General features: G+C 54.4%; 1 protein-coding gene across 4 annotated transcripts in view; it reads left to right on the forward strand.

Annotated features, from left to right (window-relative positions):
- The window catches only part of CACNA1A (calcium voltage-gated channel subunit alpha1 A), a 285647-nt gene that overhangs the window by 223274 nt on the left and 45228 nt on the right, over nt 1-17145 (forward strand). For all 4 annotated transcript variants that reach the window (XM_036302813.1, XM_036302811.1, XM_036302810.1 and 1 more), the window contains 5 exons: nt 13-142; nt 3508-3567; nt 4279-4385; nt 12652-12751; nt 15311-15471. In XM_036302813.1, coding sequence (XP_036158706.1) covers nt 13-142; nt 3508-3567; nt 4279-4385; nt 12652-12751; nt 15311-15471 — 558 coding nt within the window. The remainder of the gene's footprint in view (nt 1-12; nt 143-3507; nt 3568-4278; nt 4386-12651; nt 12752-15310; nt 15472-17145) is intronic.

Consider the following 17145-nt stretch of genomic DNA (forward strand, 5'->3'; position numbering starts at 1 on the left):
CTGCCCCCACAGCCTTCGCCGCCTGTGCCATTACATCCTGAACCTGCGATACTTTGAGATGTGCATCCTCATGGTCATCGCCATGAGCAGCATTGCCCTGGCGGCCGAGGATCCCGTGCAGCCCAACGCGCCGCGGAACAACGTGAGTCCTACCCCGCACCCCCTTCCCAGCCCAGCTCCTGCCCCATGGCTCCCCCTGCCCAGCACAGAGGCACATTTCCCACTGGGAGTGCGGCCCTGCCACCCTCACTAAGTAGGTGAGGAGCCTGGCGAGGCCGGAAGGCCCCATAAATCAAGGCCTCCTGTTGGCAGCTTACCTTGCACTTTCCCTTCTTTTGCAGGCGGGGCAGGCCTCCTGGGGACCCTACTGCAGGGCCGGGATTGGGGAGCAAAATGGGAGGAAATAATTAGAACACGGCTCCCGGAGGAAACCAGCTCCAGCAGCAGGGCTGAGGCCACAGTCAGTTATCTGCCCAGCTCCCCCGGGGCCTCAGGGGCCCAGGCCACAGGAGGGGCCTCCAGAGGGCTCAGCAAAGGCCCTGCCTACTCCAGGAGACCAGAGAAAGGGAAGGGGCCTGGAGGGGGCCGCAGCTCCCAGCACTGTGGGAACCCAGGCAGGGCTCCAGCCAGCCTCCAAGGGGTTGCAAAGGGTCTGTTCCCCACTCCATCTCACAGTTGAAACTTCTCCCCTCAAAGCCCTCCTCCCCTCGTCAAGAGCACGGTGCCATCTGATGCCCAGCGACCCCTCCCAGGGTTCTTCCGATTAGCCCAACCAGAACAGGCCTCAGAAAAGTGCATAGAACATGTGGGATCCATTTAGCAAGGACTTCAAAGTGCACCACACCCATGTAACCACCACCCGGGGCAGGAAGTAGAACGGAACCGCCCCTAACCTCTGGCGCCAACTCGATCACCCCTCTTCTTCCCTCCGGAGGGGGATTCAAATCAGGGACACCATGCGGAGACATGTTTGATTCTCATGACTTGGGGCGCATTGGGGGTGCTACTGACATCTAGAGGTGGAGGACTGGGGCGCTGCTCATTGCCCTACAGTGCCCAGGGCAGCTCCCTAGGGCCTAGGCCAGTGATGGCGAACCTTTTGAGCTCGGCGTGTCAGCATTTTGAAAAACCCTAACTTAACTCTGGTGCCATGTCACATATAGAAATTTTTTGAAATTTGCAACCACAGTAAAACAAAGACTTATATTTTTGATATTTATTTTATATATTTAAATGCCATTTAACAAAGAAAAAATCAACCAAAAAAATGAGTTCGCGTGTCACCTCAGACACACGTGTCACAGGTTCGCCATCACTGGCCTAGGCGAATGCTCCCAGCCCAGATGTCGGCCGTGTCGACCCTGGAAAGCCCTGCCCTGGAGGTCACCATGGCCCCGCCTCTGGAAGGCGTGTTTCTTAGCTTCTCTGATTTTCCCACCCGCACATGTGTCCTTAGACGCTAGAATTCCTTTTTGCCCGTTTCTAACGCTAAACAGGCGGAGTCATGCTATGCCTTGCTCCTGTCACCCAGCGGGGTGTCTGCTGTGAGATGGTAGCGGCTGTCATGCTTTTTCATGGCTGTTTAATAGTCCACCGTGTGGAGGGACTCACTTGTTCATCTTCCTGTGGATGAGCGTTTGGAGTGTCTCCACTTCAGAATCCCCAACTCCCCACACCTGGGCATGACCTTCCCCGGGGTGTGAAGCCAGGGTTTGGATCAGAGAATTTGCACTGGTTGGGCTCGCCAGATGTGACCAGATGTTTACTGGATGACGCTGTGATGGTTGTACTGGCAGCGTATGGGGGTTCTCCTGCTCCCTGGTCTTGTCAACACTTGATGCTGGCGGCTCTCTCATTTGGCCGACCTGTTGGGCGTGGAATGGAATCCACTTCGCGTTACGTTACTCCTGTGATAAATGAAATTGAGAACCTTTTTGGATGAGATTGAGCCATAGAAAGTTGTCATTTATGTAGGTCAAAAGGATCTAAATATTAGATATGGTTGAATCTGACTTACTGGACTGTTGATTTCTTCTTATCCAACTTCCTCAGCTCTCCAGAATTGATTCACCTGACCATCTGGCCTGCTCTTCCCCCAGTCCTTTCCTGCTTTCCTCCCTTCCTTCCATTCATTGCTTTACTTAGTTGTCATTTCATGAGCAACTATTATGTGCCAGGCACAGATCAAGGCTTGACAGTAGGAGATGGTATTTGCCTTCCCAGAGCTCACAGAGCACCAGGCCTGTGGCCATGCTGTGCCCTCTGCTTGGAGAGACTGAAATGCTCTCCCGCCACCATCCCCTCTGCCTGCCCAGATCCTTCCAGCCCCTTGTGCCTGCCGCCCACTCCAGGAAGTCAGTGCCTGGCCACGCTGGTCCCTGATGGCCCCTCAAAAGCCACACATAATGAGAATGGGAACTGTGACCACACAGATCACAGAGGCCCAGAGCTCCCGCAGGACCCAGTGCAGCTGCAGCCATTCACGCCTTCATTCAGCAAACAATTCTTGAGGACCTACTGTATGCCTGGCCCTGTATTGGGAGTTGGAAATGCCACAAGGACAAACATTCCTGTCCTCAAGGGGCTAACATTGTTGTGGGGAACCTGGACAGTGAGATTATCAATAACTGAAACAAGGGGTTTGTCAAGTGGTGATAAGTGTGTGTGTGGGGGGCGGGGGGGGGGGAGGGGGAGGAGAGACTAGGTAAGGACCATTACAAGTACCAGGAAGGGGCATTTTAAACAGACGGTCAGAAAGGGCACCAAGAAAGTGATACATGAACCAAACCACAACAGAGAAGAGAGAGGTATCAGGTGGGACATGGGGAAGAGCGTTTCAGACAGAGGGAACAGCCTGTGCGAAGGCCCTGAGGTGAGGACATCCAAGGTGGCAGGATCCACACAAGTGAGGGGGAGAGTGAGAGAAGGTGAGGGCAGGGGGGTGACTAGGCAGATCGTGCAGGGGTGGGGACTATGGGGTGGACTTCAATTTCTGCCTGGAGTGAGGTGGGAGCCACAGAGGATTCTGATCGGAGAAGGTCCTGACCTGACTCCGGTGCTCGCAGTCGCCCTCTGGTGGCGGTCCTCTGTAATTATCAGCCCTTCAACAAGAATCAGACAAGTTCCCCCTGCGCTTAACTGTGCCTACACCGTCGCAATCCTCACAACAGCGTCACATCGGAGACGTGCTGACATGTGGCCTGAAGGGGACCCAGGCTACAGGACATTGTTCGTCCAGGCAGACCCCACCTGGCCTGAGCAGATTAAAAAGGTGCCCTTCCCATTGGCCAGCAAACCAATGGGATTTTGTTAGGACTTTGCTGCCATCTGCTGGACCGTTTCTTCCACAACATACAAATCTACACTGTGAGGCGAGGTGGGAGGGGCCCTTGTGCAATGCACGCCCTGCCCAGCTGCACAGGGCACCTGGGTTGCTTCCTCTGGGTGGACACTCTCCCCCTTGGGGACAAGCCATGACCCACTGCCCCTTACTGTCATCCCCTGCAGGTGCTGCGATATTTTGACTACGTTTTCACAGGCGTCTTTACCTTTGAGATGGTGATCAAGGTGAGTGCCAGGGGATTCTGCTCCCTCAAGAATAGCCCCCTGGCACAGGCGGGGGTTAGAAACGCCGGTGTGTTTGAGGAGCAGCAAGGCCGGTGTGATTGGAAAGACTGAACGAGTGGAGGAGAGAAAACCAGGGCAGGGAGATGACAGGGACAGGTCGTGCAGGGGTTTGGTGGCCACAGGGAGGCCTTTGGCGTTTACCCCAAGTGAGTGGGAGCCCTAGAGGGTTCAGAGCAGAGGGTCGTGACTGGACTGGGGTGCTCACAGGCGCCCTCTGCTGTCTGTGGGAAGGACAGGCTTGGAGGGATCATACAGGGTGGATGGGAGCCATAGAGGGTTCAGAGCAGAGGAGGGAGGGTGGGTGGGAGCCAAGAGAACTAGGAACAGATGATGGTGCCGGCCCAGACAGTGATGATGGGGGCCAGGTAAGGGTGGAAGCAGATAAGGTGACAAGACATGGGCAGATTTTTGGGATCCAATGTGGGGTGTAAAACAAAGAGGAGTCCAGGGGAACCCCGAGGTTTGGGCCTAAGGACCAGCAAGTGAACGCTACCTTTCATGAGGGGCCAGCTCCCATGGGTGGGGGCTTCTCACTCCTCCCCGAGGTCCTCTGGCCTCTGCCCCATCCGTCCAGGAGGAAGTGATCCCACTGGCGGCCACGCCCCTGGAAGGGGGTGAGCGGCCTGAGCCCTGTCTCTTCTGTCCCCGTAGATGATTGACCTGGGGCTCGTCCTGCACCAGGGTGCCTACTTCCGCGACCTCTGGAACATTCTTGACTTCATAGTGGTCAGTGGGGCCCTGGTGGCCTTTGCCTTCACGTAAGTCTCTTCTCGGGGCCTCCACCTGCCTCTTGGGTCCCCTCCCCCGGCCTGGGGCCACCCGTTGGGTCAGAGGACGTGGTCTCATGGTGTAGAGATGGGGAGCGTGGGCCCTGGGTCGTGGGAGGCATCGCATGCCACTGGGAAGAGCTGCGGTTGGCTTTTGCATGACGCCCACCGTGGAGGAAGGAGAAGGGACCCCCCTGCACACCTTCTGCCTCCTCAGTCGCGGCCCTCGCTCTGCTGCTTCCTGTAGACTAGCCCTGCCCGGACATCTCATCTTCCTCCTGCTCCATGTCTCTGTGGGGGGCCCCTAAATGACAACCAGGAAACAGATGTGCATGAGAGTTCGGGCCCCACCCTGTGGGAAGGCCCCATAGCTGTAGACTTGGTGACTCCCCTTGTGTGTCTTTCGCTTCTCCTGGTGGCCCTGGGGCGCGTGGCCTAGTTAAAGGGCCATGCTTCATCGGGCAGCTCCAAGACAGCACCCCCGGCTGAGCCGCCACCAGCTCCTAGGGCAGCGACGGCGAACCTTTTGAGCTCGGCGTGCCAGCATTTTGAAAAACCCTAACTTAACTCTGGTGCCATGTCACATATAGACTTTTGATATTTGCAACCATAGTAAAACAAAGACTTATATTTTTGATATTTATTTTATATATTTAAATGCCATGTAACAAAGAAAAATCAACCCAAAAAATGAGTTCGCGTGTCATAGGTTCTCCATCACCGGCCTAGGCCCCTGGCGGCAGTCTTAGCAGCACATTCCTCAGGTTGTAGGCGTACGGGTCGGGGTGGAAAGGCCTGACCAGCCCCTCATCCAGAAGCGAATCTTCTTGGGGTCCCTGTCTGTGCCCCTCACAGCGGATCCTCAGGGACCTGCCTCCCCCACAGGGACCAATCGGGGGCTGCCTCTGCGCCCCTCCTTCCTGCTCCCTGCCCAGCAGATCTGCAGGGGGGTTTCGAATGGTGCCCTGAACAGACTGAGGCCGTGGTTTGTCGTGAGGGCCCATGGCCGATCTAAGGACTGCAGTGCCCGCTCCCGGGTCTCCCCGGGGAATGAGGACGGTCACGCGGTGTCGGAGGCCCCTGAGCTGCGGTGGGTGTACCGTGAGGACCAGGAGGCGGATTACGCTTCTGACTCAGCCAGGCCTCCCATCCCCTTTTTTCTTTGTCTTCTACTTTCTCCTCATCTTCCTATCTCTGCTCTTTATTTCCACCCTCGTTCCTTTCTTTCCTCTTTCTTTCTCTCCCTCCTCACCTCCCTCCTTCTCTTCTTCCCTCTTTTATAAGTAATTCTTTGAGTATTAGAGCAGTGGAGGAGATTATTTTAAAAATCAAGAAGTGTGGCCACCCTATTAAGATGTTCTGTAGGTAATGATAATAATGGTGGTGGTGGTGATGATGATGAGAAAGTAAAATGCACAGCAAATGGGGGAATTAGCACAAATAAGACACGTCGATGGCCGTAATATACAAAAAGCAATTGCAAATCAATAAGAAACACTGGCCCTTGATAGATAAATGGGCAAAGGATTCAAACAGAAATTAATACAAATCAGATACAATTTGTTTCCCATCAAGTTAGTACCAGTTTCTTGACAGGGGGGCGGGGGGGAGGATTTTTAAAGATAAGACACAGGATATGTGAGAGTGTGATGAAATACACCCTCCCTCCCTCCATCAGCTCCTATGAGGGTCAGGCAGGCACCTTGGTGGGCCCTGAAAACGTTTAAATTCTGAAGAGCCAAACATTTGACTGCCCTCAACCTGGAGTGAATCCTTCTCAAATCCCCTTCCCTCCCTTGCTCCTGTTTCTCTCTTTCTTCTTTCTCCTCCCCCTTTTTCTCTCTCTGGCTCCCTCTCTTGCTTCCTCTTCTTGCTTCCTCTCTCCTCTCTGTTTCTTTCTCTCTCTCTCTCTCTCTCTCTCTCTCTCTCTCTCTCTCTCTCTCTCTCTCTTCCTTTCCTTCCATTCTTCCTCCATTCCTTCCATTTTCTATCTTTTCTCTCTGTTTATTACTCTCTCAATCTCTCTCTCCCCCCTCCTCCCTCCATCCCTCCTCCCTCTCCTTCTCCCCCCACCCCATCTCTCTTCCTCTGTCTCTTCCTCTCTTTCCCTCCCCCCGCCCTGGCCCATATCTTTTGGGGATGGGAGCCAACCACCTGCCTAGTCTGCATGTGGCCTGGAGACGGCAGACTCTCCACCATGTGCTCCGGCCTCGGGAGACCCCGACCCTCCTTGTCCTGACGAGGAAGTGGTCTTCATGACAGGGGCCGGCCGCTCCTCAAGCCCTCCGGCATGTCCTCTGCCCAGCAGCTCCAGGGTCCATTTGGTGGCAGAAAGGGGGGGGAGCCTATCAGTCACACCCATCTGTTCACACACAGCCCTGGGTTGCCAGCTGTGCCCTGGGTGTTGGGTTTTGCCCTCCGTGGCCACCTCTGGGTGTGGCATAGCAGAAGTGATGTCTGTTCAAATGACCCTGGCACTTCCTCCCTGACCGCTGGTGAAGCTGATGTGTCCACCTCTGTCCCTGAACTTGACCCTCACAGTTTGGGGAAGGGGAGGCCTTCAAAAGGCCCAGAAACAAACCTTTCGGCCATAGAGCTTGTGCCATGACGGACTGTAGTTTGCAATATGCTGTTTCTGGGCTCCCTGGACCCAGAAAGAGGCTCCCTCTAAGCCAACCTCATCTGCAGAAACCAAGTTATTTTTCCACCAAAAATCAATCTGCGGATGATTCTTTGTGCTGCAAAGGAATCTGCCACAGGGAGCGGGGGTTTTCTTATTGTTTGCGTTTTCTTTCCCAATGTAGCCATACGAAGGCATTCTAAATGAGGCTGCAGACATGGACAACATATTTGTAGAGTCAACCTGCTAGCTTATGACCTTGAAAATACCCATTCAATTTTTTTTTAATCCCTCTGCAAGGAAAGGGTCCGGACAGAGACCAGAGGCCATCCTGTGAGCCTCGGTGGGCTCGTCGCTATCACAAGAACTGGGGGTGCAAGATTTTGCCAGGGGAATCCTGACAAATGCCAGGGACTCTCATGGGGTATTGGGAGGGCTGACAGTTACAGAAGCGCCTGTTCGCGACAGGCATAGGGACGGGAGAGCTAGACCCTGAGACCCCGACCCAGACACTCCCGCCCACCTCACAGCCCGGAATCCATCTGGTGCTGCCACTCCTCCACATCAGGGCTGCAGGGCTGGCACAGCTGTCCAAGCACCTTGATCAAGCCACTCCTGCATGCCCACAGGGCCAGGTTGCCCGAAAGCTAGCGAAGGAGCCCTCAAGCTGCTCCTTTTCACCCCCCGAAAAGCTTTAGAATCCTCCCACTGGCTGCAAGTTTCTGACATTTCTTGCCCAAGAAGGTCTCTTGCTCTACGAGGACTTAGTTTACTGTCTTTCTTCTTACCAGATAGATGTCCTTTTGGCGGGAGTAGCGTCTGCTCTGAGGCCCTCAGCCCGAGAACCCAGCCCCAGAGTCCTTTGCTGCTTTTCTTTCTGGTCCTTTAACTTGCTTTCTTTACCCCGTGTGCCTCTCCCCTCAGAGACAAGGCTGAGACCCGCCCTCTCCCCTCACCTCCACCCCCTGCAAATATTAGATTAACCTTATTGTTTTAGAAAAAGGTTCCTGCAAACGTCTGATTTCTCTCCAGATGTTCAAGTCCATTAGCCTCTTTGTGCCTCAGTTCCCCCATAAAATCAAGAAACTCGACTTGGTAATAACGATACTAAACAGCCTCCATGTATGTCACCTTCATAACCACCCCCTGTGGGAAGCTCTTCGTGCTCCCATTTCATAGATGAGGAAACTGAGACCCGGAAGGAAATTAATCTTGCAAGATCACAAATCGAGTTTCACAGTCAGACTCAGAGCTTCTGCCCGGCTCCCAACCCCGATCGCGAGGGCTTTCAGAAGTCGGCACGGTCCGTTGGTAGCCCAGCAGCCTGCGTTCCCGGAGGCCCCAACAGGCCCCAGAAATCCAGGGGAAGAGGCACGAGGCTGTTCCCTTCCTTGTGGAAAGGAATCTTGCTGTTCTGGCCTTTCGGGGTGGAAGCAAGGATTCTGCTGCGGGGCTGTGACTGTGGCCCCGTCGCGATATGAAAACGATCCCTGTGGTCCCCCAAGGGATGTGTCGAAGCTCTCCTGACAGGCTCCACCCTCCTGCACCTTGCCCAAATGTCTGTGTGTGCACCCTGCTCCATCCACTGACCGTGTGCCATGTCCATGTGACCACATTAACACACCATCTCATGAGCCATCACGCCTAATATCATGCTCCGTGCCCATGCATCGAGGCGGGCAACTGACATTTCTCAGCAGCTGGCAGATCACGATCCTGCCCTCACTGCCAAGAGTCCATCTGGTGCTGCCACTCCTCCCTCAGGGCAGCCCGGCACAACTGGTGGAGCGCCTTGATCAAGCCGCTCCTGCATGCCGAGGGGCTGAACTGCCAGGAAACCAAAGAAGGAGCCCTCAGGCTGCCACTTTTTTAATCCCCATTCTCAAAACAGGCCCCCTTCCCCTTGAAAGCGTTATTTTTTTCTTGCGTGCGATGAAACAGAAAGAAGATTAGAGTGCAAGACGTACACACCTGGGTTTAAATCTCAGTCTGCTGCTCCCCACCTAGATGACCTGGGGCAAGTCACTCTCCCTCCCTGGGCCTCGGCTTCCTCATCTGGAAAACGGGCATAAAGCTATCATCTTCCTGCAGGGAGATACAGAGACATTTAGACGAGTCACATGTTGCACGCACAGTCAGCATGTTTAGTAAAAATCACTGCCAACGACTGACTCCTTCCTAATCTATAAAGGAGAGTCTACACACTTCTGTGTGCGCAGCAATTCCTAGATACTTTGAGGTTTGAGAGCCACTGAGCTCATGGGACAGGGTGGGAGGAGAAGAAACCCAATGGGAGCATTTGTAGGCATTTAAGCCTTTTTTTTTTTTTAATAGCACTTCCTAAGGGATTATGGGTGGCACATTCTCTAGAGCACTGGTTCTCAACCTTCCTAATGCCGCGACCCTTTAATACAGTTCCTCATGTTGTGGTGACCCCCAACCATACAGTTATTTTCGTTGCTACTTCATAACTGTAATGTTGCTACTGTTACGAATCGTCATGTAAATATCTGATATGCAGGATGCATTTTCATTGTTCGCGACCCAAAGGTTGAGAACCGCTGCTCTAGAGGATCTGCTTGGCGGTGGGGTGTTCCCCCCATTCTGCTGGCGGCCGAGTTTTTCTCAGCCGGCTCTGCAGTCCTGGAAGGAGGGCTGCAGGAGGCCAGGGGCTCAACTCCAGGCCCGCGTTTTCTCAGAGGACTCGGAGTTGCCCTTCATGTCACCCCGTGACATGGGATAAAGGGGATAAAGCCGCGAGCGTAGCTCCTGCCCGCTGAGCACCAGGGTCCCCGATGCCTGTTTTACAGACGAGGATGCTAGTGAGAGCAGAGCTGGGATCTAAACCCAGGACCCCCAGCTCCAAGGCGCGGGACCTCGACGGCGTTCCGAGGCCTCCCGGCGCCAGCACCTCTGGAGAAGGGCTGTTTCTCCAGCTCTTGGCAGTGACCTTCTGTGGCAGGCTCGCCTCTGGTCCTCGGTGACCCCCTGGCTGCCCTGCTACTTGGAAATTTGGCTTCTTGGTGTCCTTGGGCGGTGCCAGGGGCCTGCCGAGCGCAGGGGGCCGCGCGGGGGGCTCCCTGATAGAAGGATGGACATCAGCCGGAGCCGCGGCCTGAGGCTGCCCTCTGGTGTCGGGCGGGACAGGGGTTCTCAGGTGTGTGTGCGTGTATGTGCGTGTTCTGTGTTCTCTCTTCTGAGGCCGCTTACGATCTGTCTCTCCCTCCGACGCCACCTCACCAGGAGCAGTACACGGTAAAGTCTCTCTCTCTCTCTCTCTCTCTCTCTCTCTCTCTCTCTCTCTCTCTCTCGTCTGCCTCTCGTTCGTTCTCCATACTCTGGTGCAACCGTGTTGGTTCTGGGCCTGTTCCCACGGCCTGTGTCCGTGCTGCTGTCCTGTCGCTTGCAGTGACCAGAGACCCCCTCAGCCTGCTCCCCAGAGGGAGCCCTGAGGGGTCTTGGCCGCTGCCTCCCACCATGACCACCATTAGCTCAGTTCTGGGTGGAGAACAGGAGGTGGGGGGGAACCTCCCGGGGTCTGGTTGCAATACGGCCTTTGGCCTGGGTGGTAGTTACCTGAGGACTGAGAGTGTCCACCTCCCCGGTGAGAAGGGGGAACAGGCCAAACAGCTGGACTTGGGCTCTGAGAGGAGAAAGTCCCTCCCCCCAGGTGTGTCCACACGCCCAGCAAAGTGTTTCCAAAACCGAGTCGTTCTCTGGAAGAACGCCTTGATCAACCTGGCCCGGAGCCCAGCTGCTAGGGACACGCCACTCGGCGCCTGAGTCACAGGACGGCTTCTCAGCCTCACCCGGGGGCGGGGTGTCTCCTGGAAGAGGGGCCCCCACAAGAGCCATGGAGTCACTTTCAGATGAGCAGATGCACTCCAGGAAGCGTGTCCCCCATGTTAACCATTCACATACTATAGGGGCACAGCCTTGAGGCAATAATGGTGACTTTGGTTTAAGAGAGAAAACACGTGGTCTGGCCGATGTGGCTCAGTGGTTGAGTGTGGAGCGTTGAACCAGGAGGTCACTGGTTTGATTCCATCAAGGGCACATGCCCAGGTGACGGGCGCGATCCCCAGTAGGAGGCGTGCAGGAGGCAGCCGATCAGTGATTCTCATCATTGATGTTTCTGTCTCTCTCTCCCTCTCCCTTCTCTGTAAAATCAATAAATAAAAAAAAAAAACATTTTAAAAAGAGAGAAAGAGAGAGAGAGAGAGAGAAAAACACATGTTCAGGCTGCTGAATCCTGGGCCATAAGAGATGTCCAGTTCTCTTTATTCCCTGAAAAAGGAGAGAGGGAGCTCTAAAAACACAAATGGTGTGAGGAATGACGCTCTTGCACCTGGATACTCAGACACACCGTGGTGGGGTCTGTGGGAAAGCTCTGTGATAGGAAGATGGTTGCTAGGAGACTGACACCCGGTCCCAAAGAACTCTGATCTGAATCCACATGTGTCCCGAAACCACAGGCCAGATGTATGCTGGGCGCTGAGACAAAAAAACAAGACTACAGGGGAAATGAACACAGAGAAGAATAAATCGCAGCTTAAGCCTTTGAGAAATGTTCGTCTAAAGCCAAAAGCAAAGACAGAAAAATGGTTCTGAAACAGCACTGGGGTCTGGCAAACCCAGAGGCAGCTGGGAGCGGGGGCGGGGGGGGGGGGGGGGGGGGGGGCCTAACCCTGACCTTCAGGGCTTCGTGGTCCTGTGGCTGGAGAAGTGCAGGGAGGGCGTTCCCAGCAGCGGGAACAGCATGTGCAAAAGCTGGCAGAGGCAAGCGTGTGGCAGGGGGTGGGATGTGCAGCATTGGGAATGCAAAGGTTAAGGTAATTTGGACGAGATTTCAAAGAGCCTTGAACACCACACTTCTCGGAATTCAGATGCTCCAGGGGGATTCTGAGCAGGAGAGGGAGGTGGTCATTGGCTTTGACCACTGAGTGCAGAAGGGGTGGCAGAAGAGACGGGGGGGGGGGGGGGGGGTAATGGGGGTCCAACCTAGGCTGGTGGCCGGGGGCAGGTGGTGGAGATGTGGAGGAGGGCGGCCCACTGGGGGTGGGGATGGAGGACAGGAAGTTGGACGTGACTCGCAGGTTTCTGGCTTGGGCGACTGGGCTGGTGGTGTGTGCCATTCACAAGCCTCTGGTGGCCGCACCCGGTGTCCTCCTTGTGCGCCCGAGTCCTGGTTGGCTAAGGGTGTCATGGCATCCCCAGAGTCTGCGCTGCTAAGGCTCACACCCAGTGGACCAAACCCCGGACTCAGGGAATATTCGGGGTAAGGGTGTTGGTTTGAGGGCCGCCTTAAGCATTTCCTAAATCCTGTTGGAAGGGTGAAAAAAATCTTATTTTCTGAGAGCTTGCCAAGGCCACCTCCAAAGAGAACCCGGGGCAGCCGGCTCCCCTGGACGGGGCCTGAGGCCACCGCAGGCAGCTGCTCAGGGGCCCGGGCAGATGGTGAGGGGACTTCAACAAGCCTGACCCAGAACCACAAAAGGCCATCTGCTCACGGGCTCTCCAGCCCCGCCCAGCAGGGGTAGGGCGCCAGGGCGGGCTCGCGCGGAGCTGTGTGCCACCCACCACCCAGCCTGACCTCCGCCCCCTCTCCCCTTCTCCCCACCCTCACTACCTCCACAGCGGCAACAGCAAAGGAAAGGACATCAACACAATCAAATCCCTCCGCGTCCTCCGGGTGCTACGACCTCTTAAAACCATCAAGCGGTTGCCAAAGCTCAAGGTGAGGCTGGGCGTGCGGGAGGCCTGGCAGGGATGCCTGTGCAGGTGGGCGGGGTGCACACTGCCCAAGGATGCGACATTGAAGGGGGTGCTGGTAACAGGGCCATTATATACGGATATTTGTATTATCACCACTTTCCAGCAGGTGGCAGTAAAGTGGTTGATCTAACACAATCCATGAACAGTATCATGACAATTTTCTTTTTTTTTTATTAAATCTTTATTGTTCAGATTATTACATTTGTTCCTCTTTTTTCCCCCCCATAACTCCCCTCCTTCCAGTTCCCACCCCACCCTCCGCCCTCACTCCCCACCCACTGTCCTCATCCATAGGTGCACGATTTTTGTCCAGTCTCTTCCCGCATCTCCCACACCCCTTTCCCCCCCAAGAATAGTCCACTCCCTTTTTATGCCCCTGATTCTATTATAATCACCAGTTCCTTCTGTTCATCAGATTATTTATTCACTTGATTCTTAGATTCACTTGTCGATAGATGCATGTTTGTTGTTCATAATTTGTGTCTTTACCTTTTTCTTCTTCCTCTTCTTAAAGGATACCTTTCAGCATTTCATATAATCCTGGTTTGGTGGTGATGAACTCCTTTAGCTTTTCCTTATCTGTGAAGCTCTTTATCTGGCCTTCACTTCTGAATGATAGCTTTGCTGGATAAAGTAGTCTTGGTTGTAGGTTCTTGATATTCATCACTTTGAATATTTCTTGCCACTCCCTTCTGGCCTGCAAAGTTTCTGTTGAGAAATCAGCTGACAGTCGTATGGGTATTCCCTTGTAGGTAACTGAGTTTCTTTCTCTTGCTGCTTTTAAGATTCTCTCCTTGTCTTTTGCTCTTGGCATTTTAATTATGATGTGTCTTGGTGTGGTCCTCTTTGGGTTCCTTTTGTTTGGGGTTCTCTGCGCTTCCTCTCCCTGTGGGAGGGTCGGAATCCTTTTTCTTATTTTCTTTTTTAAAAATATATTTTTATTGACTTCAGAGAGGAAGGAAGAGGGAAAGAGAGAGAGAAACATCAATGATGAGAGAAGTCATTGATCGGCTGCCTTCTGCACGCCCCCTACTGGGGATCGAGCCCGCAACCCGGGCATGTGCCCTTGGCCGGAATCGAACCAGGGACCCTTCAGTCCAAAGGCCAACACTCTACCCACTGAGCCAAACCGGCCGGGGCTCCCTTTTTCTAATTCACGGGAAGGCGTCCTGTGGATAAAACGGGGTATGACCCATACACTGGGTGTCTGGTCCCTCATAACCTGTGACTTATCGCCGACCTGTCCTGGGCTCCAGTATCTCTTGTTCCAAAATCTCGTGACCCAGCTTTCCCCGAAAGCTTATCGTCCAAAATGAAGAAAAGAAACGAACCCTCGTCACTTGCGCACATCTTTGCAGTGTAGGCTCCGCCTGAGGGAGGGCATTGTCTCTTCGTGTGGAAGTCCAGTCACTTTGTCTTTTACTCACGTGGATTTATCTTACAAGGACGTGCTATGTCCAGTTTCTCACATTGGAAAACCAGAACCCACTGTTACCGAAGGTAACACTAAGTACCTGTTCAACCAACTTCAGATGCTGCTCTGAAAGTCCAGCCGAACACTGTTGTCTGGCAAAGGCTTTGAACGCGGATGCTGCTCTTTCTTGCTTAAAAGGAAAAGTAGCAACGTTAGGGGCTAACGTAGCAGCAACTAAGGAAGACTCTCTCCTTCCCCCACCCCCACCCCCCACAAGGATTGAAGGGGAATTGGAGCGGGAGTAACTGGTACCACGCAGTTCAGTGGTAGTTAGTGCTGGGCTCCTCGGGGATGTCTGCTATCTCCAGGGGGTGCCCCTCATCGATGCTGATACGCATGCCGCTAGGTTGAGGAATGTTACCAGAGATGACACGCTGCTGCCCTTTGAATGTGAACGTGCGCTTGCACTGAGATGCGGGGGATCCCAGCAGCATTCGGTTCGCCGGTTCTCTGCCGTTTTCTGAGTCACAGCCCGCGTGAAAGCCATGCACAGACTCCCCCGGGGGAGAGCTGGCCACACCAGCCTGTCATTCCAGCCGGTCCGGCCATCCATGGTGCCCACTCACCATTAGGACCCAATGTGATAGGAAGCAGAGCGGGTGGGGGGCACCCCAGACCAGGACCCCCACCTTCTCCGGGGGTTGATGGAGGGTTCCATCGTGCTCAGGGCAGAGCCTCTGGGGCACAGCAAGTCCTCTCTCGGACCCAGAATTGCAGCTGATGAGGACAGGGAGCAGCGTGAGGCAGGGACACAAAAGTGACAGGAAATGATCTCTCCATGAGGACCTTGCCCCTTGCCCTGAAGGCCGAGCACGTAACTCGGAGGGGCTCAGAGGAGCGGTTCCACGAGTTGAGGTGGGGCCTTGTAGGTGCAGAGAAACGGGATTGGGTCCTTCTCAGAACGGCGTGGCCTTCGCTTGGCTCGCGTCCTGGTCTGTAAAATGGGAGGAATGGCAATGCTCTGGGGTCGTGGGCCGCTGGAGGGGAGGCGAGGCGAGGCGAGGCCGGCCCCAGCCCCTCACACCCCCTCTCCACCCCGCCCCTCAGGCCGTGTTCGACTGCGTGGTGAATTCTCTCAAGAACGTCTTCAACATCCTCATCGTCTACATGCTGTTCATGTTCATCTTTGCCGTGGTGGCCGTGCAGCTGTTCAAGGGCAAGTTCTTCCACTGCACCGATGAGTCCAAGGAGTTTGAGAAAGACTGTCGGTGGGTCTCCGCTCTCCGAGGCGTCCCCTTGGGGGCCGGGGTGGGGGGGGCGGGCAGCAGAGGCAGCACTCTCAGTCTCGGGCCTGGAAGCTGCCCTCCTGGGCGTGGGGAGGGACCTGATTGAAGCCGCCAGGGTCTGGGTAGGGAAAAACGGTTCTGGAATTTAAGTCTCTGTCTGTCCCTCCGGGATGCGCCATAAACCAGCTGCTTAACTTTTTAGCCACCGGCTTTGTCACGTGAGGATAGTAATACACGTCCGCGTTCCCTTATTTGAAGCCTTGACAGGCAGATGCGCTTCAGATCAGAATGTTTTGATTGGAGGTTTCAGAAGGGTTGCCTAGTGCATGTCCGCACAGGCCTAGCACCCTCCGCTGGGCCAGAGCAGCCCTGTTCTCAAACAGTGTTTCTGTCCGGAAACGTGTACCTATTTGCACCAATTGGGATAAATAACAAGTATCCAGAGCCTCGCATCCGGTTGGGTCAGAGAGTGAGATCGGGGCGGGGCGCCCTTGTCAAGGGCCGGGCAGGAGAGGCGGTTGGGGTCCCGGCCTCCGTCTCGAGGGCTCGGGGCAGCCAGAAGCAGCGACAGCAGGGAAACGAATGGGCGTTTTCTGGGAAAACTTTATCTCTGGAAACTAACATTTGAATTTTTTTTTAGTAATTTTCTCTTTTTTTAAAAATGCATTTTATTGATTTTTTTACAGAAAGGAAGGGAGAGGGATAGAGTTAGAAACATCGATGAGAGAGAAACATCGATCAGCTGCCTCCTGCGTACTCCCCGCTGGGGATCAAGCTGACTATCTGGGCATGTGCCCTTGACCACAATCGAACCCAGGACCTTTCAGTTTTCAGGCCAACGCTCTATCCACTGAGCCAAACCAGTTAGGGCAATATTTTTCTTATTTATTTGTATTGATTTCAGAGAGAAAGGGAGAGGGAGAGAGAAATAGAAACACCAATGATGAGAGAGATCATGGATCAGCTGCCTCCTGCGTGCCCCCCACTGGGGATCAAGCCGACTATCTGGGCATGTGCCCTTGACCACAATCGAACCCAGGACCCTTCAGTTTGCAGGCCAGCGCTCTATCCACTGAGCCAAACCAGCTAGGGCACTAAAATTTGAATTTTGTATAATTTTTACGTGTCAGGAATGATTTGTTTTCAACCATTTAAAAAGGTAAAAAACAAAAAAATGCAATTCTTCGCTTGTGGGCCATACAGAAACTGGTCCAGATTTGGTCCCGGGGCCGTAACGTGCCCACCCCTGAGTTAGGAGCAGGGCTTTGGTTTCCAGAACTTCCTGGCTGTGGAGATTGTGGGCCTCACGGTGGGAAGGGAGCTCAGGAAAGCGGCGCCTCATTAACAAGCACCCTGAGTGCTGCCGCTGCCACTGGCCCGGCAGATGCTGTTGTTTTGGTGGCTGTTTCCCGGAGCTGGAAGGATCCCCGACATTTGGCTAGGAGTCTGGAGCTCAGCCCTGACTCCGGCCCCAAAAAGGAGCAGCCACCACCCCCGCTGGCCTGATGGGCCCAGAACTGTGCCTGTCTCTCTCCCTGCTCTGAACCCCCCAAATCTGAGACGAGAGTTTCTGAGCTGGAAGAGAGCGCTAGACTCAGTCGGCTCTCCCGCAGGTCGCAGGGTCACGGCATCGGCATCATCACGGGCTGGTCTCCA

The sequence above is a fragment of the Myotis myotis genome, unplaced genomic scaffold (assembly GCF_014108235.1).
Source record: "Myotis myotis isolate mMyoMyo1 unplaced genomic scaffold, mMyoMyo1.p scaffold_m19_p_33, whole genome shotgun sequence".
Lineage (NCBI taxonomy): Eukaryota > Metazoa > Chordata > Mammalia > Chiroptera > Vespertilionidae > Myotis > Myotis myotis.